The 27435-nt window shown below is 57.2% G+C and overlaps 1 protein-coding gene and 1 pseudogene across 2 annotated transcripts in view; one reads left to right on the top strand and one right to left on the bottom strand.

Moving 5' to 3' along the window:
• The window catches only part of PDE9A (phosphodiesterase 9A), an 89016-nt gene extending 66108 nt beyond the window's left edge, over positions 1 to 22908 (bottom strand). Inside the window, exon 1 of the mRNA XM_079766659.1 lies at positions 22752 to 22908. Coding sequence (XP_079622785.1) covers positions 22752 to 22820 — 69 coding nt within the window. The 5' untranslated portion in view covers positions 22821 to 22908. The remainder of the gene's footprint in view (positions 1 to 22751) is intronic.
• A 3969-nt stretch (positions 22909 to 26877) lies between these two features.
• On the top strand, positions 26878 to 27309 carry LOC307097257 (large ribosomal subunit protein uL24-like; annotated as a pseudogene). Its single transcript has one exon. The product of its transcript is annotated as a large ribosomal subunit protein uL24-like (transcript).
• Positions 27310 to 27435: the final 126 nt, after the last annotated feature.

The following is a 27435-nucleotide window of genomic DNA, read 5'->3' as shown; positions in this document are numbered from 1 at the left end:
TTGAAAGGAATCACTCGGAACACCTGCGGCTCGGACACAATGTCATAGCATCCCAGGTGCCCATGAATCGCCCGGCACCTGCTGGCTCCAATGCCCTGATCAGGACTCAGGTCGTCTGGGGGTCTCCGAATTGCCAGATGCATCCAGAACAACATCTGGCCACATTTTGTTTGCGACCCAATTTTATTTTAGCAGGAATTCAATCTGCAGAATCTCCAGAACGTGAGGAAGGAACGTCTAATCCGCTCCTGTGTTTCCTGGCGGGGGCTGGGTCGGGGAGGGCTGCCTTTCACGCTGGAGAGTCAGGATGGGAGGCCTGGGAGCCTCGACCCGAGCTGCACGCTCACGGCCCGGATGGTCGTCCGCTTGGTTGGGACTGATCAACAGCCAATCAAGACACGGAAGGAGGTGAGTGTCAGGGGAGCACACACAGGTGGGCTGGACTTTCTGGCCCAGCTCAGGGCTGGGACTGGCCCATCGGTGTTGCACAGCCCAGGAGGTGGGGCCTAGTGCTCTGGTGAGGACTGTGCTGTTGGCTGGGTGGGCACCTTTCTGACAGACAGGAGGGGACTTAGGAGTGAGGCCCAGGGGCTGCAGCGGCCAGCCCATTACCATCACAGCATGGGGTGCCCGGACCAATAGGCTGTCCAGCACACTCCCTGCGGCCCCAGGCAGGCAGTCCTGGCTCCTGGTGACCCTGCCCCACCCCAATGACCTAAGACTGGCCATTACCCGGTCACCTTTCCCCACCAGAACGTTTACTAAGTAATTTGGAGCTGGTGGCAACTGGGGTGAGTGCAGGGTCATGGGGAGTCTGTCCTCAGCTGACCACACGAGCCGCCCAGATGAATAAGGAGGAGCAGTCCCTGAAGAAGGGACAGAGGGAGGCGCGGATCACAGCGGGCAGAGAGAGGGAAGCAGAGAGCCCCAGGTACCCAGCTTCCTGGCACCCTGGATCCCGGGGCTCTTTCTGGGGACCTGCAAGGTCCTTACAGAAGTTCTCGGTGAGCTCCCTCCCCGCATCCATCGACCCCCATCCCTCCACAAACCCAGGCCTCTAGAATCGGTATAAGAACATGTCTGTTTCTTGGTATCCAAGCGCCTCGACCGATACACTTAGGAAAACAGGGCTGGTGATTGTGGAGCAGACGGCCAGAGGGCTGCCAAACCGGCCAGGTGGCCCCAAACTGGCCAGGTGGCCTCTGGGTTAAAGAGACAGGAGAAGCCCTTTCTAAAAGCCCGGAGTGGCTGCCTCTCGATTCTGAGGGCAGAGGCCTCTTCCTGGGACACGACTCTACTGAAAAGCACCAGAGCCCTGTGCTTCCCTCCCCCGCTCGGCCACCCCATCAGGGGCTCACTGAGGGGAGCACCAGGAAGGGGCCCCTCCAGGGCCCGTGTGGCAGCCACACGCTGTGCTGTGCTGGGCCAGGAGGCAGGAGCGCGATGCGCCTGCAGACTGCCTGGCAGGTCTCGATAATCGCGTTAGCCCGTTACGAGGTTAGGCGTGCAGATCGGATCAACGCCGAGCCGGAGCCCCTTGGGAGCTTGGCACCAGCAAGGGTAGCCGTCTTTCAGGGAGAGGTGCAGTGAGGGGCTGCAAGGGAGTCTCCAAGGGAGAGGACACGGAGTCAACAAGGAGCCTGTGGAAGGTTCTGGAGTGGAAACAGGATTCCGGTGATGTGAGTGCTGGACAGGAACTAGGACACAGGCCATGTCAGCAGTGACGTGGGGACGGCGGAGAGGGGGGTCCAGGCTTTAGTGAGACCAACAGAGGCTTTGAGGCATTCACCCCCTGACTGGGGCACCCCACCTGTGCCAGACCTTCTCGGGAGGTTCCTCCACCACTGAGAGGGTCCTGGCACGGGGCTTCCTCACCCTTGGCCTGTGGGGAGGAGCCAGGGCTCGTTCTGGTCACCTCCCGATTGGGGCTGGACCTCCTGCTCTGGACCTCTCCCGGCTTGCCACGTGGTTTTGGTGAATGTGGAAGGTGTTGTAGTAAAGTCCCATTTTCCAGTTTGGAGGGACCAGGCCAGCGAGATCCCTCTGGTGACCAGTCCTTTAATCCAGCAGCAGATTCCACCGCAGGGAAGCCGCCCAGGCTGGGACGCACACAGGCATGACCACGCCCAGGCTCCCCCCGGCATCGGGAGGGAAGGGAGGTGAGCTCCCCAAGGGCCTCCCCGACTCCACGCCAGCCCTCGTCTGTGCGTTCCTGACCATGGAGTGTGGCAGCCCCAGCACCCGCTTGCACGCCCGCCCCGGCCCTGACCACAGATGGCCGTGGCTGCCACGCCATCTGCCGCCAGACGAGGAGGCCGCGCTTGTCTGTGTGCCCAGAGCCAGGGCGGGCGCAGCCCAGCAGGTGCTGTATTCCCTTCCTGCCGGGTACCAGGTCTGGGTTTTGGAGCGTGCCCTTCAGGACATATGTTCCCTTACATGTGTGATTTAAATTTCATGTATGAATTCACCCTCATGGAAACGTTTTAAAAGAAAGCTTTGTAAGAAAAGCTGGTCTTAATGTCTACCGTCTGCTCTCCTTTTCCTTCTTGCCTTTGTCTTTTGCGGGTGTTTTAGGAGCTATGGGCTTGCACAGCCCAGAGCTGGGCCTGTGTGGTCCCCGGCACCCAGGAGGAGCCTGGGGGCCGGGGAGCGGGCGGCCTGAGGGGGCGCCTGCTATGGAGCCAGGGCGGGAAAGCACGGGAAAGCACGGGGGTGGCACCCTTTCATGTGGGCTCCACACGTAAAATGACTTGCATTGTCCCTGCCCCACTTATCCTCATCATTCCAGATCTATCCAGCCCACACACCGTTGGCCGAAGAAGTTATTCCTTCTGAGCAAGGAGATGCCGGCAGGAGGGTAATGACAGCAGCAGGGGGCTGAACAGTGAGGGCAGCCATGCCCTCCTCCCAGCGCCCCGCTCGCACGTTCTTCCACATCTTCCACACGGGATGGGGGAAGACCCTGGTCTAGTCTCCTGTTTCTGTTTGAATAGAAATTCCTTGCAGCTGCTGAAAACGTCCTTGTTGGTTGTCCGCTCTAGTTTGGATTGGCAGGAAGTCAGCGACCACCAGAAATTGCGGGTTTCTCCCGCGGATAATTGTGGGGCTACGTTATGAAATGCTCCCAACCCGGGGCAAACAAGACAACCCTACAGCAATTTAGGTTTGGGGTGAGCTTTGCAGGCTGGGAAAGACAGAGGCCGCCACGACCACAGGAGGGAAGTTCAGTTTGTGGGGCCGGGCAGGGCGGGGGCCGGAGGAACCGGGGTCCCGGGATCTTCGCTGGGAAGCCGGATATGAGCTTTTCCACCCCGGAGACGGTCTCACCAAGCTGGCGAGGCGTTGGTGGCCTTTCAAAACCACAGAGAACACCGGTGTTACCTTTCAAAGCCATGAAAGACGGGGTCAGGTAAGCCACGCGTGGGGGCTGGTGGTTGTAGAACGTGCCCTCACGTTCACGGTCTCGCTGGGGCTGCCATCACCGACTGTGAAACTGCCTTAGCAACTGTTTCCACAGCGCGCCTTCGAAGCTGGAGGAAGGACTCTAGAGCAACATTTCCCACCTTAGAGTTCCTCCAGTCTCTCCCCCAAGGGGTTTTAAACTGCTACAGGTGGAGGTGAGACTGCGAGACCTTGTGATGCTGGGTCCTAAAGGAGCAGGGAAGACAAGGGGCGGGGGGTAGGGGGGGGGTGGGGTTGTGGGGGGGGGAGGGAGGGAACTTCCTATGGGCGTGCTTGAGCTCCGTTCCCCCTTCCTCCATCAATCAGAACTGGCGCCTCTGCCAGCCACACTCCCTGCTGGCCCCTCCTCAGTCTCTTCACATTGGCTGTTGATCTCGCTGCCCCCCCACCCCAGCACCTTAAATCTCTGCCTAACACCCCGTCACAGTTTTATTTACTCTCCTAACTTGATAACGACGTTGATTCATTATGAGTGTGACACAGACATCTCCACCCAACCCAAATAAGGATACCGACATCTAGAAATTGCCACACTGGCCTCCAAGAAATGGAGTTATTTAATCAAATTGGCCCTAGGGAAAAAGGGGTGAATCGCTAAAATCTGGAGGCAACCTAGACGTCCTTCCACGGGTGAACATTACAGTGTGGTCTGTGCACACCCTGTGACGCTGCCCAGCAATGAGAGCGAGTCACTGATCCGCACGACAGCCCCCATGGGTCTCAAGAGATTTAAGCTGAGTGAATAGAAGCCAATCCCAGAAGGTTACACGTTGTAGGATTCCATTTATATGGCACTCTAGAAACGACGAAATTATAGAAATGGAGAGCAGAGTCGTGTCCGTCGGGAAGTAGGGGCGAGGGCGGCTGGGTGGGGAAGGGGCTGGCTGTGGTTGTAAAGGGGCTGGAAGAGTTCTGAACCCTGCCTGTGGTGGGAGATGTGAGAACCCACACGTGGGACGGCCTGGTATAGAACCGAACACACACACACACGCCAACGAGCACAACTCACGGGGAAGTGAGAGTGACATGTGGGTGTCACTGTCAGAATCCTGGGGGGGACACTGTACTGAGATTCTGCAAGACGTCACCGCTGGGGGAAGCCGAGCGAAGGGCGCACAGAGCTCTCCATAGTCTTTCTTACAACTGGACGTGAATCTGCAATTAGCCCCGAGAGCCTGTTTGAACTAAGGAGACCGCACGACGACGCTGTCTGGGCTGGCAGGGGGACGCCCTCAGAGGAACGTGCATAAACAGCGCCCTGGGGGAAAGTGGTTTGGCAATACTTTGTCTCTTTGACCTAGAATCCCATTTCTAGGAACTGCTCGTAAGGAAATAATAACAGCAAAGTAATAAAAGAGTTCATTAAGTGTCAGGCGCCGTTCTGGGTGTTTTTATGAATCAGCGAATCTTCAGGGTGAGCCAGTCACCTCCCAGGTTTACACCCAAACCACCGCCCTGTGATGCCACTCAGCCGGCGAAGATGCTCGGCGGGGGGATGTTCCTCTTGTCTTCCTTATTACATGGAATTAAGCTAAGCATCTCCTAAACGATGAAATGATTACATTTGAGTCAGTCTCCATCATGGCACATTACATAGGCATTGAAATCATGTTTTTGAAGACTACTTAATGCTATATTAGAAACGCTGCTGATGGGATGCTGAGCGAAAATGATCAGGATAAAAAATTAGGTGAAAGAAAGACGCACACACGTGCGCACTCATAGGAGAAACACCAGTGGGAGATATGTTAGCGGTCTGCTCTATGTGGTATGATGATGGGCATTTCATTTTCTTTTTATACTGCTCTGCATTTTTCAAATATTTTACAATGAATAGGCAGGGTTGTTTTTTTGTTTTGTTTTGTTTTGTTAATCCTCACCCAACGATATTTTTTCCATTGGATTTTAGGGAGAGTGGAAGAGAGAGGGAAAGACAGACAGAAACATCGATGTGAGAGAAACACATCGATTGGTTGCCTCCGAACAGGGCCAGGGCCCGAGGAGATTGCAACCTAGGTACGTACCCTTGACCGGGATTGAACCCGGGACCCTTTGTTCCACAGGCCGATGCTCTATCCACCGGCTGGGTCCATGCAGGGCTTTTGTAACCAGGAAAGAAGTTATCTCGTTCTAGCAGCGGAGCTTAGGAACTGATAACTAGCTCCCGAACGCTCCCTCCTGATAGCTGCTGCGCTGCATTATATAAAACTCTCCTGAGAGAAAACAGTCTTTACCATTTTTCTTTGGACAGAATACTCCTTGGCGTTAAGCCAAGAGGCTGAGAAAATTAAACGACAGTGAACCAGGGGACAAAAACCAGGATGTAAATGGCATTCAGCTAGGAGTTCGGGGAGGTGGGCTGTGAGAGGGAGGCACCCAGAGGGAATGAGTGGGACGGGGCAGAGCCGACATGGATGGAGCAGAGCACCAGACTGAGAGCAAAGACAGAGCCGGGCGCCTCCTGGGATGGAACGGGGAGAAGGCTCCCTGGCTCTGTGCTGGCCGCAGGTGGGCAGGCCGAGCAACGGAACAAGAGCACGCGAACCTGAGGACACGCAGAGGGAGAAGGGGGTGGGGAGACAATGCCCCACCCCCACAGCCACTCTGGGTCCTGAGCTTCAGCAGCAGCCGGGCCTCCCTCCCCATAGAGGTAAAGGGTCCTATTCAAGAATTTCTCAACTGCAGACCTTGTCCGCATGGCCCTCAGATCCATGTGTTCTTAAGACCCCATTGGTGACCAGCAGGGGGTGCAGGCCCGAGCCTCCTTCCGAGGGGGCGGTAGGGGGCCTGGGCAGGGTCCACGCAGGAGGTGGGCTGAGTCTGGCTCTGGTGGGGGAGCCATGCCCCAGACCTCCACAGTGGGTGTGTTCTGGTTGACCACCCTGAGGAGGGACATGGTATTTTGGGGTCAGGTCCCCCCAGGAGGCACAACTGCAGTCCTGAGACCCGACTGTCTCATAGACGCCTGCTGGCTGGCGAGCCGCACTGCCCGGGCATCCAGGTCTGGCCATGTCCACCTCAGGCAGCGTTTGGGGCGCCAGCAAAACGAACTGCTGCTGAGGCCAACGTGAGCCCACGGCTGCCATCCTGAACCCCCCATCCCCACACAAGGACCCTCTGTGCTCCCTTTAATTCTCTGGTGGGTGCTCTAGATTTGACTTGGTAGACTGAATGGGTACTGAGATGTCACCGTTCACGTCCGTTTCATATATTAGAACCTCATGTAAAACTGTATGAGAAGTAAACAGTTCAGTTGCTAAAACTGCTCAAAACACTGCACTGACTCTGGGCCTCAGGGCAGAGTGGGGCCGGCCATGAGGACGGTCAGCAGAGCGGCCTCGGTCAGTGGCTGCTCTGAGCTGGCTCGGTGACGGGTGGGCCCTGGGTTGGCCAGAGCGAGTGCCGTTCCCGCTGGTTCACGTCCCCAGGGTCACCCTGGCCAGAGGGACAGCCCAGGCTTGGTGTCATCATCATCCCATCCAAGAGGAGGACTCGGAGCCACGGAGAGAGAAGCAGCTGGCCTGGCCTCGTCCCTGTGGCCCGGGATGCACACTCGGCCACCGGGCTCCAAGCCCAGAGACGTGGGCTGTGCGGAGGTCAGAGCGTCCGCGCAGGTCTGCGTGGGAAGCAGAGGTGGTCGCTGGCCTCTCTGCCCGTCACTGTCCCTTAATGGTGTGTGCATTCTCTGTTTGCCTTGTTCTCAAATGATGGGTATCTCCAGTCACACACTTGGAGCCACTATTGATTTAGAGCCCCCTCCCCAAGGAAAACAAACCCATTCAAATCCCTTTTGTCTATCAGACCGCGATCACTTTTTATAGCTTTTATAACCAATTACGCTTTCATACAAGCTTCTGTAAGGCTTTGCCTGCCCTCGAAGCACACCAGTGTGGCTCCGGGACCTCACGCTCCAGCTCTAGGAGTTAGAACCCAGCCCGCGCAGCCCATGGAACAGCCAAACTGCAACCCAATGTGCATTCCCAACTTTTCTGCCTCTGGGGGAGCAAACAGGGACGTTCCAGCGCCTTTTCAGCACTTGAGAATTCCAAAGGTTTCCTGTACAAAACAAACAAGCTAAAAAGAGACCAAGACCAAAACCCCACATTTTACTCCTCAATAAATAAATACATGTTCACGGAAAAGAGGCTGCATGGTCTGTCTATGCACCTCGCCCTCCTTCCTTCTCTCCCTCCCTCCGTCCATCCATGTATACCTGCAATTCATCTCTAATTATGTTGTAAAGTTGCTCATTTCACGATGCCCCTTATTTTCAGAACGCTCAACAATAACATCACCATCAGAATGGACTGCAGTTAACCAGCAGGCAGGCAATTGCTGCTTTTTGTTTGCTAAAATAAAATCTCTATTAGGCCTTATTTCCCTTTCCAATTTAGAAGGTAGGCTTCTGGTCATCGCATTTGAAAAGAATATAAAATAGTAACAGAAACTAACACTTATTACCATGAGCAGACACATGACATCCAGTCTCTTAAAAAGGTGTTTTGCATAATGGAAATGCTCAAACAGGTACAAAAGCAGAAGATGTGGCTCAATAAAGCCTCCCTCCCCACGTCCCAGCTTCCGCGGCTGTCACCACGAGACCCATCCTGCTTCGCCTGCACTCCAACTTCTCCCTGCTGGGGTTATTTTAAAGCTCGTTCTAGACATCCTATTCTATCATCCGTACATATTTCAGCGTGGATCTTTAAAGTAGAACGTCTCTTTCAGTTTAAGATGGCCACAGTGAGATTATCACATGGGAAGAAAATGAACACTTTCCCTTATCTTCTCAGGTTGTCATATATATACACAGGGTGCCCCCCAAAATGTATGCATACTTTAAAAGCTGAGAGCTCAATTTTGAAAATGAAATGTATTTTAATAAACACTGCCCTTATAATTATTCAAAGTGTGTGTATACATTTTTTGGGTATAAATATATATATACTGAGTGGCCGGATTATTATGGCCACCCCATCAGTACTTGGTTGGGCCACCTTTTGCCTTCAATACTGGGGCGATTCTTCTTGGCATTGACTCCACGAGATGTTGAAAGGTGATGCGAGGAATCTGACACCATGCCTGATGAATAGCACTGTCCAGTTCTGTGAGATTTGATGGTTGTGGAACCAGCTGCCTGATGGCTCTTTTAACTTCATCCCACAAATGCTCAATTGGATTGAGATCTGGTCATTGTGGGGGCCACCTAAGCAAGGTCAAGTCTCCCTCATGTTCTTGAAACCACTCCTGCACAATACGAGCACCGTGGCATGGTGCATTGTCTTGTTGGAAGAAGCCATCTCCATTGGGATACGCCATCAACATGATAGGATGAACTTGATCAGCAACGATACTTAGGTATGGTATTCAGACGTTGTTCCACACGAATTAAAGGGCCCAAATCATGCCAGGAAAACATGCCCCAAACCATAACACTGCCCCCACCAGCTTGAGGGGTTGTACTCATGCATGTGGGGTGCATGCTTTCATGATGTTTCCGCGAAATTCTTACTCTGCCATCTGCATGATGCAACTGGAAAAGTGATTCATCGGACCACATGACTTTTTTCCAATGCTCGACTGTCCGATCCTTGTGTTCCTGTGTGAATTGGAGACGTTTTATCTTGGTAACTGCAGACAGCAAAGGTGTTTGAACAGGCCTTCGGCTTCCGTATCCCATACGATGCAGTGTACGGCTAATTTGCCTACAAACATCAGGTGGTCATAATAATCTGGCCACTCTGGCTCTTTCTCGACAAACAGTGTGGCCCTCGATGAATCTCTTCATATCTCTGCGTCTCAGATTTTCATCTTCAAGGCGGGGATAAGGCCAGTTCTGCCTGCTTCAAGATGCTGTGAGCTCCCAGGGGGCAGTTTCTGCCCTGAGCCCGAGATGCTTGAATGACCATCACATCCCATGGGTAGGCTCCTTTCTCCATTGAGAGGCCTGGCCACATGGTGCTGAGGAGCCTGGAGCCAGCTCCTGGCTCAACTCCAGCTCTGCCTCTCACGGACTCCAGATTGTGGGCAAATTCCTTACGCTCTTCATCCCATACTTCCCTAAACTGCAACGTAGGGAAGATACTAGTGGCCTCTATAAAATACTTACAAAGGTATCTGGTATGTGGCGAGCACCATACAAATGTCTGCTAGAAGGATACTATCCCCATTTTATAGATGTGTAAACTGAGGCCCAAGATCATACAACTAGCATGTAGCACTGATGGATGCAAACCTCAGTTTGCTGATTTCAGGGCAGCTGGATAAGCAACCAAGGTGGTGGTGGTGGGGTTGGGTTTTGAGGTTCATGTTCTGAAGCATACCATTGCCTCCCAAGATTCATGTCTTTATCATGTACCTTCTCTGGGGTCCAGCACCTAGGAGGGCCTCAATAAATGTCTGTTAGGTGAAAGGATAGGAGAGGCACATTTGCTTAACATGAGTTAATATAATCACAATGTACAGCAAAATTTGGTGGGGAGAAGAGAGTTATCTAAGATCCCGCTTGTAACACGCAGCCGGCAGCCATGGGAGGCAGTGATGTCAAAAACCCACAGGAAATTAAAAGTGGGTGTGACAGATGCTGTGAAAGAGGGTGGGCCCTGAGGGATGAGGGGGCCACGAGGAGAGGGTGGCATAAAGCAGGAGGAGAGGGGAAGATATGGTCTCCTCATTCTTCCCACCCACACTCCAGACCAACGATCCTGCCGGGTTGGGGTGCAGTGGCTTTATGAGCCTGGATTGCAGGGCCTCTGGGGCTGAGGAAGTGTGGTGTGAACTGAGGCTGGAAATGGGTTTACAATCCAGTGGTTAAGAGCCCTGTAGCCCCTGAGTAATGCCCCACCTCCTAAAGATACACACGTCTACCCCCAGGAACCTGTGACTATCACCTGTGATCCCCAAAGTGTCCGCTGGTGTGATGAGATTAAGGCTCTTGAGATGAGATGATCCCAGATTATCCAGGTGGGCCCTCAATGAACTCACCCATCGCCAGGGAGGCGGAGGGAGGGGTGACCACACACACAGATGGCTGGGATCTTCTTCGCAGGCAATGAGTCCTTAAGCTGTGTGAGGCATCGAGTGTATATGGGATTGGGCCCAAACTTCAGGAGGGGTCAGGGGAAGATGGAGAGAGGAGACACGGAAGGCCGAGGATCAGGTCCAGAGTCTGAGAAGAGGCAGGTCTGACTCTGAGAAGAGCCCCACCCCGGCCCCAGTATTAGCTGATGTGGGCCTGGGTGGGAGCTGGGAGGTGGGGAGGCCGGAGGGGACCGTCTAGGAACTTGTGGGGAATCCCTGTCCTGGTGGAGGATGTCCTTTAGCAGGACGCAGCTCCCAGGCCATCGGCACCCCCTCCAGCTCTGGCTCTCCATCCCCCACGCCCTCGTCTGCAGAGGTCTCGGGCCTCCTGTGCACAGAACCCATTTGTCACGGCTGATCCGATCACTGCTCCTGTCAGCTTTCTGGGCTGCTTTGTTTGTTATTTTTTTCATGTCTGGTGTCTGAGGCCAAGCTCCACTGTCATAAATAATGGATCACAGGGGACTGAAAATGCAGAAATCGGGGAGCTGAGAGAATGAGAAGTGTGCTGAGTTGGAGCTCAGAGGACTGTGGTATGGGGGGACGGTCGGAAGGTGTCTCCCTGGTTTCAATTTGCTTTACTCCTTGAGCTCAGGTTCAAGGAAGAGGCAACTGCGGATGCACCATCCTTGTATGTCCCCTCACCGAGCCCGAGCCCTGCTCTGCCCACTTCTCCTCTGGTCTCAGGACTCCAGTGTGGTCCATGTGACCTGTCCCTGGGGTCAGGGCTCCTTGGCACCCCCGAGGAGGGCAAGGGTAGAGGAGGAGATGCTGGGAAGGATCTGGGGCTGCAGCCCGCCCCCAGGGACCCTCCATGGGGAGCCCTCTCCCAACAAGCAGCCCTGCAGCCCTGTCTCAAGGCGGGATGGGAGAACTGCAGACGTGAGAACAATGGTCAGGCAAGGGAGAATAGATGGAGAAGGAACCGTGTGAAATCGGGACCCAAAACCCAACTTAGACCCAGAGAGCTCGGCTGTCCTGGTCACAAGCACCATCGAGATGGACCCCGAGGCCTCACACAGGCTCCCTGAGCACAGCGGCCGAGTGAACGCAATCGGAGGCAGTGGAGGACGGCCACGTGGACCGGAGGAGCCCAAAGAGCTCCCATCTGCAACGGGGAGAAGGCTTCCTTCCTCTCTCCCTTGCCTCCTCCTCTCCTTTCCGTTGCCTGAAGTTTCATTAGAAAAACTGAGCATGGTTTTGCTGCCAGAAAAGAAATGTCTCGGAACGTGGGCGTCGGGGCCCCCGCGCTGGTCCAACTTGGCTCAGGCCTGCTGCTGTGGTGGCTGGAGTCACTCGGCGCCCGTCCTGCTTCCTGTGCCGGCAGGGGCTGGCCCGCACCAGCCGGCTGCAGACCTGTGAGCCTCCTCCTGGCAGGCTCCCCGGAGGTCGGGCTTCTGCTCAATGCCGCTGGGCTTTCCTGTTGTCCCGTCAGGGTCCTCCGGGCCACCCTGAGACCAGCATCGAACAGTTGCCACAGCCACGTCACGCAGCACCCGTGTCACACAGCGTGTCGCTCACTGTTGCCCATGCCACCTTCCGCACTGAACCACAGAATCGCTCTCGGGCTCGCTGCTTAGTCTGATGCCTGGAGATCACAGCAGTTGGCTGAAAGCTGTTAACCCCCTGGCTCTTCCTCCCAGAGGCCAAGCCTGGCACTTCATAGGGGCAGGTGGGAGCTGGAGGCGGCTCGAGGGGCCCCGCTGGGGTCTGGACCTGACCCGAACCCCGGCTGTCTTCTCAGAGCGGCGTGATCTATCACCGGAGGATGCGCAGTGGGCCCATCGCAGAGGCTGAGACTGAATCAGAAGACCCAGCGGGACGCGGAGCCTCCCAGGAGCAGGCATCCGGCAGTGGCCCCGGCTACTCCAGCACCAACACCAGGAAACTGGGGACCCCCAGTCCCTGGAGAGGCCTGGGCTTTTGGGAAAGGCCTGAAGGGGAGATGCTGGGTGAAAAACTGGCTGGGAAAAGTGGGGTGCAGAACTTGGCACTCTTGTCACTTTCCCAGCCATATGTTACGGTGGCCGGGTGTAAGGAGGTCTTGACGTGTCCGTAGCTCAGAACATCAGCCTGTGTCCCTGGCACACTCAGCCCACACCGTCCCGGCTCGTTCATGGGAACCCCTTAGAATAGGTGGTGATTATAAGGGTTAACACTTTCGGCGCCTGGGAGAGGCAGGTCTGACTCTGAGCAGAGCCCTCTGCCTGCCCCACCCACCAGGTGCCTGTCCCAGTTCCTCGCCATCCACGCATCCCCTGCACCAACGTGTCCTCTCAGCTCCCCGAGGCCATGGCCCTTCGCAGTCACCTTTTCAGCGCGGTGCCACCCAGCAGTTTCAGAAATATGTGCAGAGGCGACTCACCGCCCCTCCACTTCCCCATCGATCATGCTGCCGCGGGAGTCCTCTCCTGACCCTCGCTTCTTGGAATATTCCGGGCTGTCCTTGCCAGGAGGGCACAGATGCCACCTCCCACCTCTGCTGTTTGGGGCTCAACCTTCAAAACACCACCCGGAAAATGGGACTCAAACACGTGTCGGGACCACGGCTGCACATTCCGGCGGCTCAGGGGGGCGGCTGAAGTCCTAAGGACTCCAAATGGCCACGCAATCACCGGCCACCTCTGGAGTCACGTTTCTCAGCGCTTGTATGTGTCCTAAGCCTTGGATGTTGTTATTAATTGCGGCAGCAAGACAGTCTAGACTTGCATAAGACGCTTCAGTGAGAGAATCCAGAGTACTCCTGACCATGGATTTTGAACCTCTAACCACCACTCATATTGGAACCTCTCCCCGTGTGGAGCAGGACCCGGAGCGAAAACATTTTGGCGGCTGTTCTCCACAGCACTTTGGAAACGGTGGGATCAACAGACGTGTGACAGACTGGTGACAGATGAGTCTCCAGACACACCCAGCTGCAGTCAGCCGTCAGTAACCAGGAAGGATGCTCCCTCCCGGTGAGCTGTCCTCTCACACGTAAATTCCCGGTGGAGAGATGGTTGGCGATCTCTACATGATCATGCCCAATGCGCTGCCTCCTGTTTGGTTATCGGTAAGGCTGTAAAAGTTTTTTCTTTTTAACCCTAAAGGCAGAAGCGGTGGTGATAAAGACAGCCTGAAGCTCTGTTCACGGCTCTGCTTACAAAATAAATCAGCGCTGTGTGTGCGACTGGCCCCGGGATGGACGAATCCCACCTGGAGAGACGGCGCCCCGGTCACTACACCTGCCGTTCGGCGGTGGTGCCGGGAGGAGGCAGGGTGGCCGTTGCCCTGACACCAGTGTTCTGGGCTAAACCAAGGAGGGCTCGACTGTGACGAGTCCTGCCAACTCCAGCCACTGTACGGTGGGCTCAGACTTTGTCTCCCCAAAGCTCCCCTCCACCCCCCAGGGCTGAGCAGCTCTCCCAGGCTGCACGAGGGGGGCCCCTGAGGGCCCGAGGACCTGCGAGGGAGGCACGGCCAGCCACCAGGTGACAAAGCCTCAGCGTGCTCCCGGGCTGTGATGGACAGCGACCAGGCGAGCACTCTCCAAACAGCCTGTTCTAGCGGCAGCGCTGACTTCACCTGTCACATTATCAAGCGCTGCGGGCATCACTACCACCCCCTCCCGAGAAGCCAATGAGCCTGAAGCCTGGCACCGTGCCTGCGCGGAGTGGTCACCTCCCTCCCTCGCTGCTTCCCTCCCTCCTGTCCTCCCTCCCCATCGCAGCCCTGAGGGAGCTGCACCTCCGAGGTCGGAGGAGAAATGAAAGGCATTTGTGGTCCTCTCTTCGGGGGAAGGATGGGGAAGGAGGGCGGATTTGGGGTTAGCCTGGGAAACACAGTCACATGGTATCATTGAGCTGGAAGCACCCCGGGGCTGGCTGGCCCTTTGTTCCATGGAGCGCGCCTGGACCCGCGTCCCTCTGCTGGAACCACCGCTGATGCCCCCGGGCCACCCGCCAGCCCCGGAGCATGAGGCCAGGGGTCTGGGCGAGGTTCCCCAAACCAGACATGGAGATCCGGCCGCCTTGAATCCACAACATAAAAAATAAAAAATAAAAAAATAAAAAAATAACAGTAACCACGACTTGATGCAGCACTCATTGTGTGCCAGCCGGGTTTTAGACTTGATGCGCATTCATGCCTTTAATCACAACAACCCACTTCACAGGTGGAGACACCGAAGTACGTAAGTAACCTGCACACACACTCCCGGGGTCCATCGCAGACAAGCTTGCCCCGGAATCCGTGCTCTCGGCCCTGACATCATGCTGCTGGGAAATGGACTGAGGGCAAGTGAATCTGAAAAGCATCTGTTCACTCCTCCCCCCGCCTGAAACATACACAGACCACACCACACATAAGCCTCCTGGAGGAACAGCTATGACCAGGAAATGGGGAGGGTTTCAGGGAACCAAGTTTTTCACAAGGCACAGTAATACACCATTGCAATGGCCTGGGTTTGCAAACCAAGGAAATAAGCATGGGGGTGATGGAGGTTTAGAAACATCAGGCAGGCCCTGGCTGGTGTGGTGCAGTTGGTTGGGCGTCGTCCTGTGCACCGAAAGGTTGCCGGTTCGATTCCGGGTCAGGGCCTTATGCCAGGTTTTGGGCTCGATCCCCAGTTGGGGGCATGTACTAGTAGGAGGCAGCCGATTAATGTTTCGCTACCGCACTGATGTTTCTCTCTCTCTCTAAAAATCAATAAATATATTTTTTAAAAATCAGGCAGATTCATGATGGATGAATGGATAAACAGAATGTGCATATACAAGCAATGGGATACAATTCAGACTTAAAATGGAAGGACATTCCAATGACATATCCCAACATGGAGGAACCTTGAGGACATTACGCTAAGTGAAATAAGCCACTCACAAAAGATAAATACTGTGTGATTCCACTTACATGAGGTTCTAGAGCAGCCAAACCCATAGAGACAGAAAGTAGACAGTGGGTGCCAGGGCTGGGCGGGGGGTGGGTGTTAGTGTTTACGGGGGACAGAGTTTCGGACTGGGAAGATGGGGAGTTCTGGAAATGGACAATGTGAATGGGCTCAATGCCACTGAGCTGTGCATCAGACATGGTTAAGATGGTAAAGTTTTATGTTGTGTGTAATTTTCTACAATTTTTTTAAAATGAAAGAAAAGTTAGGGAATCTAAAGCCAATTGAATACAAGGTCTGGCTCTTCTTTACTTGTGTTCAGACCAAGTTTTCAGCGGGGGGCTGTGAGTTTCCGTTCTGGGCAAATGCTCAGGTCAGGTGATCAGCTTTGGGACTGCGTGGTAACTACATGGCGGGGGACTGGCGGGGAAGGGGTCGAGGCCAATAACCCACACCGTGAACTCAAGACGTATTTTGAGTTTGAAATGTTTGACGCCGTCTCCACAGCAGCTGGCCCACCGCAGGACCCCGAGCCTAGGCGCCCAGGAGATGCGCACACTTCTATGCTCCTGCGTTAAATTAGAATATTTTCTCTCTCACAAAGATTCAGAACCTTGGGAATGCAGATCCCCAGCCACAGAGGCAGGAGGACTCAGCTCGGCGAGCTGAGCAAGAGGCTGGGAACCCCTTTCCACTGAGCCACTGACCTGCAAACTGCACTGGCTGCGTGCCACCCTCGGCTGGAGCTTCTGCTCTGAGGGCTAGGAGCAATGCCGGGCCCGGGCGTGTCTGTCCCCACAAACACCTCCAGGGGGACCGCTCTCCTCGCACTGCCTGTCTGGCTGAGGGGGAGAATGGGGAGCAAGAGGAATTCCTTCCCGGGGCAGGACCAGCTGGTGGGCTGCTGCTGTCTTGGCAAGATGGACCCCTGAGGTGCCTCCGTCCTCTGGCGACTCTCTTAGCTGCCAAAGACCTCCCCCAGCCCCCAGGGACACTGCCTGCTGAGCCACCCGCAGTCGGGGAGTGGGTGACCGAATGGAGATGGTTCAGCTTGGGCCGATTGTGGTGGGAGAGACGGCGGGGAGGGGGGGATCCTGGCTACACCCCCAGGCAGCAAACCCAGAACAGGGGTGCAGGAACCCAACCTGCAGTGACCCAAGGCTACGTGTTGGCCAGTCCCTGCTGCCCCCTGCTGGCCCGGCACTGAGGCCAGCCTCCTGGGCGCCCCTGCTGTGTCTCTCATTTGCATGCTGTTCACATGAGTGGTCTGAGGTGCTTGCTGTGCCTTCCCTCTGCCCTTGTCTCCTTCGCTGACACCAGAGTGTGTGCTGCAGGCTTCTGAGGCCAGGCAGCCCCTCAGCCCGCATGGCTCTGGTGAGGCCCCTCGGCTGAGGCTGTGAAGTACCCCATTTCCAATAGGAGCAGCCCCTGCCAAGCTGGAGACAAAGGTGCCTGGGGTAGTGGGACCGGGGTCTTGGGGTCCTTGGCACTGTCTCCCTCTTTGTGGTTCAGATTCACAGCGGCCTCACAGGGGCACAAAGCAAATGACAAGACAGCACCTGCCGTGGCTTCTTCCAGCGTCTCTTAGTGGCAGGTGCAGGGGAGCTACCAGGGTTGGGGAGGGGCCCTACTGTGCGCAGGCCTGAGGACGGGACAGGTGTACGGAGCCTCCCCAGTGCCCAGCACTTTATGGGCGTTACTTAGTGCCATCTTCAGCCACCCCTCGGAAGGCACCACCACTGCACCCACTTTCCCGAGGGCAAAGTGACTTCCCAGCTGGCAAGCGGCAGAGCCGGGCAGTCTGTCCTGCCACCACGGCCTCCACCCTCCGTGTGACGGACAAGAGCAGCCCCAGCCCCTCCGAGGTAGGGCATGCTGCATTCAGTCTGAGAGGTGCCGTAGGTCCCCATGTCATTATCTGTCAACCCTGGTGACATGAGTGGGGTTCAAGCCTCCAGCCATCCCCTTCCCGGCCCGCAGGTGTTGGACGTGTCTGGTTTAATCGGCCTTCAGACCATGGCACGTGGGAGGGAGGAGGGAGGCCGCAGCTCCCTGACTGCTCAGCGTCCTGGGCTGGACTCTGAAGACCGTTTTCCTAAAGTTCTTTACGGACAGCGCCTGCTGTGGCACCGCAGGCAGTCGGGCCGATCACTTCAACGGCTGATGTGCTTGTTGAGAAAGAGATGGGACATCGAGACACGCATTGTTAGTTCTCACGGCCCAGCTCTGACGCAGCTGGAGACAGAGGGGTCATCGGAAGCTGGGGTCGGGCTGGGAATCAAAATGGCCCCACTTCTGTTTTACACTGGAAATCCAAACGGGAGTGGGGTCACCCCTTTCTGTAAACCGACCCTCCCCCCCCCCCCCCCCACACACGGGATGCAATCAGCTTATGTTACCATTTCAGTATCTTCTGAAAGATCTTAAGCTATAAACATCCAAAGGAAGATAAACGGACTTTGCTGACGATGGCCAAGGGGAGTCTGCCTGCAGGAAGGAGGTGACAGACAGGTGCTCAGAAGCCCAGAACTCCCTGGGTCTGCCTGGCCCTGTGCAAATGAGCCAGGATCCTGCCGGTCCGGGGAAAGGGTGCTGCGTGATGGGCCAGGCAGGAGCGCAGGTGTTAAAGTGAAAGGAAATTTCCCCTGGGCTTCACCAGGTGGCAGGACAGGCACGTTCCGGCAGGGCCGGGGCCTTGGAGAGGGACTCCAGGTCCCACCGTGTGAGCACGCTGGACAAGACTCGGGTCAGGTGTGCCTGTGACCAGTAGAAGATGGGGTGGCTCTGAAGACGGGCCGGCTGTGTTTGTGCCAAAGGCGAGAAACAAAGGCAGAGGAGGCTGGTGCAGGGCAGGGCAGGGGCTCAGGGAGCGACAGGCAGTGGGGAGCAGAATTCCTCCGGCTAGACCGCGAGGCAGCCAGGAGGGCGTGCAGAGGCCTGGGCTCCACGTGCAGGCAGGAGGGCCGCAGCCACAGAAGAGAACCAGACCTCCAGGGAGGGCAGGGTGGGTCAGGGCCCTGCAGTCCCCTGGAGGCTGGCTTCTGAGGAATCCAGGCGGCATGATCTAGCCCAGTGGTCGGCAAACTCATTCGTCAACAGAGCCAAATATCAACAGTACAAGGATTGAAATTTCTTTTGAGAGCCACATTTTTTAAACTTAAACTTCTTCTAACGCCACTTCTTCAAAATAGACTCGCCCAAGCCGTGGTATTTTGTGGAAGAGCCACACTCAAGGGGCCAAAGAGTCACATGTGGCTCGCGAGCCGCAGTTTGCCGACCACGGATCTAGGGTCTCAAGTGGCAAGAAGGCCGGGCTGGGTGAAAGACAAGCACTGTGAGAAGGCCCCACGGACTGAGCACACGGGGTGCTTGGCTCCAGCCGGAAGGGAGAGCATTCACAGGTGTGTGTGTGTGTGGGGGGGGGGGGGGGCGGGGAGGCGCTGGGGGTGGGTTGTCATGAACTAGAAACTGTCTTCTGTTGACATTTTAACAACTTTTGAGCTCTGCTCTTCCCTTTCAGTTTTTCTCATTTGGTTCCTGTTTTAGAGTAGAAACAAGTTTGCAAGTGGCTGTTTGCTCATGAAGACCTGCGTGCCAGCTGCAGGTAAGGGCAGGGACAAGAACAGCAGCCGAGTGGCTGAGGGTGGTCCCGCAGAGAGCGTGGTGAGGGCGCTAGGCCGGGGCAGTGCACCACAGAGTGGTCCCGTTCAACAGGCCCAAGAGCTAAGGACCGTCAGTCTTGCCCAGAGAATGTTCTCACCAAACCCAAGCCCAAGGCCAGCCTGGGATCCCACCAAGGACCCACTCTGCCTCATTCGGAAGGTCAGCAAACCCACACCTGGATTGCCACAGGCAGGAGCCCCTCAGGCTGCCTATGCCAAGTGCATTGTCCTGTCACGCCCTGTGCATCCCAGGGACCACACCCACGGGAGGGAGGAAGAAGCAGGTGCCAGACCAGGGCCCCCAGGCCAGGGGAAGCTGAGGAAAGATACAAGCAAACCCTCTGGACAAAGGTAAGGAGCATCCGCTCCTTGAGGGAAGTCCTCGGGGCAGGGTTCCCAGCTCTGCATATTTTGGGGACTCGGCTCCAATCCCTCCTCCTTCACCTGGTGCCGGGAGGTGCCAGGGCCACCTGTGCCCCTTGGCAAGTGGCCGAGCAGGCGATGGGGACAGTGTGGAGGTGCTGCTGGCTGTGTGAGGCCGCACCCCTGATATTCAGCAGTCCCTGGGTCTTCCTAAGGTTGCTGGGTCTGAAAAGGACCCCTTCCCCACAAAGCTGGTCCTCTCAGAGGAAGAAAATCTACTCACCAGGCCCACACGCAGCTGGCACCATAGCCCTTCCCACCAGCCGGGTCCTGCTGTGTCCTTCCGTCTGTCACAGGGTGCCCTGTCACAGGACCCAGGTCCAATGCTTGGCACAGGATAGAGAGAGCCATTGCTCAGTGGGACTGAGTGTCATGAATGGCACATTCACCCTGGACCCCAGCACTCGGCACACAGTAGCTGCTCAATAAACTCATCTGGCTAATTGACTAAGTGATTGGCCTTGCCCTGTTTGGCTCTCCCAACAAGCAGCACTACAGTGTACCCACGTGACCTCAAGAAACAGTGGCGTGGAGGTTAAGTGACTAACCCGGGGCCATGGCATGGAAGTGGAGATGCTGAGCACCGGACTCTCTTCAGACACGGTGGCCATCCACCCGAAGCTGTGCTGGAGCAGACAACACCCGCGGGAGCCACTGCTGGGGAGACCATGGAATGGTCAGCAGTGGGATCACTCAGGGGACAGAGAGCGGAAGGAATGCAGGAGCCGAAGGGCAGATGACCAGACAGGGCAACACAATATATACGCGACAACGTCACACATGCCTTCTCTCCTCCCTCCACATCCTCTCCTTGGAAGCAACACGAGGTCTGTGTCCCTGACCTTTCACACACAGGACGGGATGGATAAAAAGGGAGACAGAACCCGACAGCATACGGGGAACTTCAGAACTAATCCAGTGTTTGGGGCTTTAAGAAAGCTCAGCCCTCCAAGTGTTGCAGAAAGAGCCCTGAGCCGAGAGAGACATTTGAAATCTGGACAGAGCTGCTGGCGTGGAGTTCAAGAGGGGGGGTGGGGGTGGGGTGAAAGGTGGCCAGTGTCCAGCACATGCTTGGAAACCCCAAGCGATCTGGCTCTCAACCAGGCTACAAGTCCAGCCCCGAGCCTCCAACAGTGACAACGGCAAGGGGAGAGGCCACGGAGCAAGGTCAAGAATGAGTAACAGGCACTGCAGGGATGGCAGAGGTTTACAGACCACTGCCCTCCTCCTCACTGTGTCAGTTAAAGGACGTTTATTGGGCAGAGAGCGTGCGCCGCGCCATCATGTTCCGGCAGCCTCCCGGCTGTTTACACGAATTTGTTTACTTCTCCTGGCCGTCTATAAAGCAGATGCTACCCCACTTCACGGGCGGCAGGCCGGCTCGGAGCCGCCGGGGGACTTGCTCCAGATCGCAGAAGCGGCGGCGCCAGCACACATCAGCGCTGGCCCCTCCCAAGGCCACAGCCTCCCTCCCCGACGCAGGTGCCCCAGGTCTCCCCGAGCTGCCCACAGGGCTGCCTTCCTGGAGGTCGCCCCAACCTTGGGCGTGCCACCTGTGGAAAACCATCCTCCCCACAATCAGAGCGGAGGAGCCTGCCAGGCCGGGTACTCGCCTCCTGACCTCGGGAACCTCTTCCACTCGCACCCACTTCGTCAGGCTTCTCAGGGAGCTTTGGGGGAAGTTCCTGGGAAGCAGCTGTCACTTCTGACCTGGTGGCGGCGTCTCATCTCACCTCTTTCAAAAGATAAAAAACGCTGATGTTTGACACCTTTTATTTGGTGGGGCAGAAAAAGTGTGTGCTTGTATCTGTGTGTGCACGTTTGCCTATGTGTGTATGCATGTGCTTTTGTGTATGTTTGCATGTGGCACATGCGTCTATGTGCACGTGTGCACGCATGGTTTCACGTCCATGCTGTATGTGGATGCGTGTGCACACTGGAGCAGGGGGCTATTCAGTGGAGGGCCGTTGCTTCCTTTGTGGAGGCTGTTATAAATTCCTGTGCAGCCACTGGGCACTTGGGTCTAGTCCTGTGTCTGCTTGTGACCACCTGCCCTTGAAGATGCTTCCTGTCCTGGTTGTCGGATTCTGTTAGAGTGGGTTATGGGGTGGGGGGAGGAGGGGAAGGGTGCCTGCCTTTCTCATTTCCCCAGGATCAAGCTGGGGAGGGGCAGAGCGAGGTGGCTTGTTGGCAAGTCTATCAGCTGGTGGAGGTGCATCTGAGAACCAGAGCCCTGAGCCCCAGCAGGCGCCTACTCTGCCCGGCGGGCATTCCTCCGTGGTTTCCTGGTGGGGTGCCCCTGGACAAGGGCAAGGCTGAGGTGTGGGAAGATGGCCTCACCGGGGCATGTCCCTGGGGGGCGGGAATCTAGGTGGGGCTAAGAAAGCTCCCCGAGCAGCTCCCTTATTGTCCCTCCCTGCCAATCAGAAGCAGGGGCCAGGGCTCTCTGGACCCACGCCAGGCGCTTGGAGAGGAGGGGCCCCCCCGCGAACGGCCTGCTCTGGATGCCTGTCCGCTGGGGCTCCGTTGGTGAGGGGCGCCGCACGTCTGGAGGGCAGCTAGGCGGCAGAGCTGGTCCAGCGCCCACCGTCTCTCTGCGGGCCCAGGAGAGAGGGCAGCCCCGGCACCCCCTCTGCGGTCCCAGCTGACCCCCTGAGGGAAATGGGGACAGGGACACAGACAAGAGGTTGGGAGCACTCCCTGCTTTCCCGGCACCCTCCCCCCCACCTGCTCCCACCCGCCAGGAAGCCGCGCGGTCCCCAGCTGGCGGATCGCGCCCACCGGCACCCTCACCCTCCGTGCACCGGACCGGTCCCGCAGGTCTGCCCGCCCGCTCCGCCGGCTCCGGGGGTGGTTCCGCCAGAAACGAAGTGGGTTTCTGTACAGCCTCCCAGAACGCACAAACTCAGCCTGGTCAGATTTGTTACAAAGAAAGCTCTACCCATGGGATGGAAAACATCCCGCGGGTCGCCCCCTCCCACGGGGATCCAGTTCGTGGGGAAACCGGACCGAAGAGCCCTGCCGCCCCCGCCAAAGTTGTCGGAGACCACAGCCCGGACCCCTGGACGCTCGGACGCACGGACGCTCGGACGCACGGACGAAGGGTCCCCCAGCCGCCGCCGGCGCCGCGACCCCCGGGCTGTCACCCGGGCAGGGGCCGCCGCGGGGGGCTGGCAGGGCCGGGGGGGGGGGCGCGCGCCGGGAGGGGCCCGCGGCCGCGTGGGGAGGCGGGGAGGTGGGGAGGCGGGAGGCGCTACCTTCTGAATGCGTCCATCGATGTCCAAGTAGATGGCCTTGGGCCGGTAGCTGGAGGAGCCGGACCCCATCTTGCGCCCGCGGCTGCACTTGGACTTTTTACTGTACTTTCTCGACGCCAGCGCCGCGGGGAGGGCGGGGAGTGGGAGGGAGGAGGGGGCGGGCGGCGGAGGGCGCGGGGACCAGCCAACCAGAGCGCGGCCGCGCACCCGGCCGCTCCGTCGCCGCCTCCGCCGGCTCGCGCGTCTGGGCTCGCGCTCCTCCCCTCGGCCGCCGCCTCCCTCCTGCCTGCCTCCCTCCTCCCTCCGCTCTCCTCCTCCCTCCTCCGGTCTTCCTCTTCTTCCTCCCTCCGCCTCCCCACCCCTCCCCCTCTTCTCCCTCCGCCTCCTCCCCTCTCTTCCCCCCTCCCCTCCCCCTCGCCCCTTCCCCCTCCTCTCCTCCGACTCCTCCTCTCCTTCCTCCCTGTCCCCTTCTCCCTCTCCCTCTCCCTCTCCCTTGTTTGCGCTCCCTCTCCTTCCTTCCCACATTCAGGCACGCTCTCCTCTTCCGTTGGACTCCAGCCGCCTCGGGGCCAGGGCCAAACGGGCAGCCCATCTCCGTGTGCCCTCTGGACGAGTGCCCGCAGCTAGCGACCCCCTCTGGCTGCAGGGCCGGCCGCCGCCCCAGGCTGACAGCTGCACACAGCGCCCTCTCCAGGTGGACAGGCACTCCCCAGCCAGCACCTGGCTGGCACAGGGCCCTAAGCCATTTGTGGTCATGACCCAAACCCAGCACCACTTAGCGCTCGGGAAGTGTCCCCAGGCCCCCCCTTCCCCTGTCCATGCAGTTTGAATCGGCGGCGAGGAAAGTTCTTCTCATTCAGGCACATCCTTCCCCTAAGTTTTCTGTACGTTCTTGGGAGTGACCGCCTCGTCTCCCTGCCCCCGGAGCTGAAATGGTAATTTTATTTCTGTCCTTAATGTAGCCAAAGCGAGGGATTACCCAGCCACCGGCCATCTGCTGGTTTAAGCCCTTTTCTGCCCCTCCACCCGCCCCCCCCCCCCCCCCCCCCCCGCCGCCCACTAACTGTCCCAGGGAGCGTGGAGCAAGCAGGGGGGGAAAGGAGGGATTTCAGGCAGATGTGACCCGCGGATCACATGCACTGCCTCCGCGGCTCCCTGGTTCTCTCGGGGCTCCCCAGTGGGCGTGAGGTGCCCGCGGGGCCACTGGTCTCGGCGCCTGTTGCTTTGGGAAGTGGGTGCCCGCCCAGCTGGAGAGTGAGTGCGCCTACTGTTTCCTTCTGAGCGAGTCCCCAGCCATGCCTCCATCTGTTGAATGTCTGGGCTTTGCCGACGGAGAGTGTGCCTGGTGCACACCGGGGACTCTCCCTCCAGGCCTGCCCAAGCGAGGCTGACCACGGCCATGGTCCCTGCCTTTTCCCTTCCCTGCCGCCCGGCCCCAGCTGGTGCACGGTCCCTGGGAGACTTCTGGTCCAGGGCCGCCTGCAGCATTGGCCGGGCCGGAGCCCTGGGGAAGGCGGGATCATCATCTTCGGGTGAACCGTCTTCCTCGGCCTTTGGACAGACAGTCAGTATGTGTCACGCTGTGAGGGTCTCAAGTAATGACAGTGGCCTTGCCCTCGACTCCAGTGCAGTGAGGGGACCGCTCAGAGCCTGGGCACCCTGGGACTTGCTTTACAAGGGAGAGGGGGCAGCCAGGAGGCCTCTGAAGTGTCTGTCTGTGTGTGTGTGTGTGTGTGTGTGTGTGTGATTACAGTTAGTCACTTGACTCACAATTGTGATACTGTGTCCCCTAAACCCTGGAGTGATAACTGTGATTACGTTGAACTCTGTTGTTGAATGCTCTGATGCTATTGGGACGAATCTGGCCACTAATGTGTGGGGCTGGTGTGCTGCCTGGCGTGGGAATCTCACCGCCAGACAGATGGCTCATTCATGAGCTTGGTGCTTATTTATTCGCCACGTGTTTTTGTCATCTGACCCAGCCCCCTCAAGTCACCTCCTTCTAGCGTGTGGTGCCACAGAGCCTGCTGCCCGCTGACTGGAGGGTGCGGGTCTGTGACTGGGCACGCGGCACCCCGTGGGACAGGCCTCTCACCCCGCTGGCTTACTCTGTACGCAGAATAATAATCGTTCCCCTAAGTATCTGATTAGGCTGCTGTACGGATAGTCAATCAATGACATAGCAGTCCTGGCCCCGACCCGTCCCCGACGGAGCGGCAGTGACTCTTGCAGCCACCACACTGTCCTTACCATGTGCTGGTGCTGGGCACTCACTGGGCAAGAACACAGAAACCAAATCTCCGGCCTGGAGGAGCCAGCGTTTCCTGGGAGGTGGACAGATGGGCTAATTAACATGACATGTAGCCGGTTGGATAATAATTAGTGCAAAGAGAAGAGTCATGCAGAGAGGGGCTACAGAATGTGGAATGTGGGGAGCAAGGAGAGGTGTATGTGGGAGGAAAGAACCTTCTAGCAAAGGGCGCAGCCTCATGCCAAGGTTCCTCATGCCGGAGGTGAGTGTGGCTGGAGGGGAGGAGGGAGAAGTGGAGGGACTGTGTTGGGGTGTGAGGTCAGAGAGGTGACAGAGTGGCAGGCCCCAAGGGGGGCGCAGAAGGGACTTAGCTCTACCAGCCCTCCCCCCATCAGATGCAGTCTACGCAGGAAGTTGCGCGGGGCAGAGTGGCCTACTCGTGCTGTAACAGGGCGTCCCGCTCTGGGCCGAGAATGCACTGGAGGCGGAAGGACTACAGCGGGAAAGTGGTGGGATCCTACTTCCAGTTTGGAGACTGTTCGAGGCTTCCATTTCTGCTCATTTGTTAGGTTGATGCTATTCTGCTTTTTCGCTCTCCTTCCCTTTCACAGAATGAGGTTCTGCCTAAATTTATGCTCCTTCCTCCTGCCTGGCCCGAGGGTCAGGTTCCAGGAGCCAACCCTTTGGTGCCCATGACATTAGCCGGAGGAGTCCCCTGCGTCCTTGACTTGCATTCCGGATCCTGGCTTGTCCACCAGAAATACAGCCCACGTAAGGTCCCAGAATCGAGATAAAAACGAATAAATGAATAAACCGCTGGTGTCTGCCGTGGGCCGGGGGCAGGAGGAGGAGCCTGGGGAGCAGGAGGCCTGTGGGTCTCTGTGGACTTGATGACCATGTCTGCAGAATCCTGGGGAAGTTGGGGAGGGGGCGCGAGCTAGTCCTGGGGAAGCTCCAGGGCGGGACTCTGGGACTCTGGGACCTGGGAGTGAGAGCCCGCCCGCCTGAGTCTCACAGGGAGGGCATGTCGGTGCAGGAGCTCCTGGAGCTGCAAAGACACGAGGCCCCTGAGAGGCAGCGCTGGGTGCAGCCTCCTCTCCCACCCCCCGATGGGCTGCAGTTTCTCCTCGTACCATCCCGCCTGCACAGGGGCTCCTACCTGTACAAGAGCGTGTTCTTTACCTGTTGGAAAGCTGCACCGAAGGAGAATGTCAGAGTGCGGCGTGACGAGAGCCACACTGATGATCAGAGACGCTGAGCCGAGACCATGCCCGAGCAGCTGGGCTCTGGTCCCGGGTCCCACGCCAGCTTGTCATCCTCGGCAAGCAGGGGCAAAGCCGTGATGAGGAGGAAGAGGAGGCTCCACCATGTCCCTGCAGAGTGGGCAGCGCCACCAAGGATGCAGGCAGAGGGCAGGAGGTGGGAGCACGTAGGAAAAGGCTGGAGGGTGAATCCCTCAGTGGAAGGAGGCGCCTGCCTGTAGCGGGGCCTGGTCAGGCAGGGCCTCTTCCAGCAGCTCCCGCATTGGCTCCCAGCCGCGCCCCTGGACTGGGTGGGCCGGGGAAGTGGGTCAGCGGGCTGCTGCTGACTCAGCCCTGAAGGCACCCGCCTCCTGTTCTCTCCTGGGTCTAACTGGCATTTTAAAAAATGACTATTCTGAAAAGAATCCAACCGCTTCCTACACCAACTCTTCGGAGCCAGGGATGGGGTGGGGGGACAAAATGAATTTGCCAGACAAGGAAAAATGTATTGGTGCCCAGAGCAGGCCTTGTTAAAGGGGATCGGGCGCCCTGGACTCTGGAGCCAGGGAGAAGATTAAAATTATAAACCGGGGCTCTTCCTGTTCGTGGCCATCGTAGAGCACCAGCGGTCGAGATGAACTTCCATCCCTCTGTGGCTCCTGACCGGAGCAAGAACCGTAAAAGGCACTTCAGTGCACCTTCCCACATTCGCAGGAAGGTTACATCTTCTCCTCTTTCCACGGAGCTGAGACAGAAGTGCAGTGTTCGTCCATGCCCATCCGAAAGGATGATGAAATTCAGGTTGCGCGAGGACCTTCCAGAGGGCAGCAAATTGTCAGAGTCGTCCAGGTTTTCAGGAAGAAATATGTCATCACATTGGACGAGTTCAGCGTGAAAAGGCTAATGGCCCAGCTGTTCACGTGGGCGTTCCCCCCCAGCACCGTGGTTATCACTAAAGCCGGACAAAGACCACAAAAAGATCCTTGAACGTAAAGCCAAATCTCGCCAAGGAGGAAAGTACAAGGGAAAGTACAAGGGAGAAACAATTGAGAAGATGCAGGAATAAAGTAATCTTAACACAACTTTCATTAAGAACTTAAAATGCAAGAACAATTACAGACTGGTTGGAGATAAGGCACTTTCCATTCTGAAGGCCTGACCATTGGGCTCTTGGCGGAATCAGACTTTTGTA

Source organism: Cnephaeus nilssonii (assembly GCF_951640355.1).
Source record: "Cnephaeus nilssonii genome assembly, chromosome: 3".
Classification (NCBI taxonomy): domain Eukaryota; kingdom Metazoa; phylum Chordata; class Mammalia; order Chiroptera; family Vespertilionidae; genus Cnephaeus; species Cnephaeus nilssonii.
The sequence above is the reverse complement of the archived record's forward strand: the minus strand, read 5'-3'. Positions and strand labels throughout refer to the sequence as shown.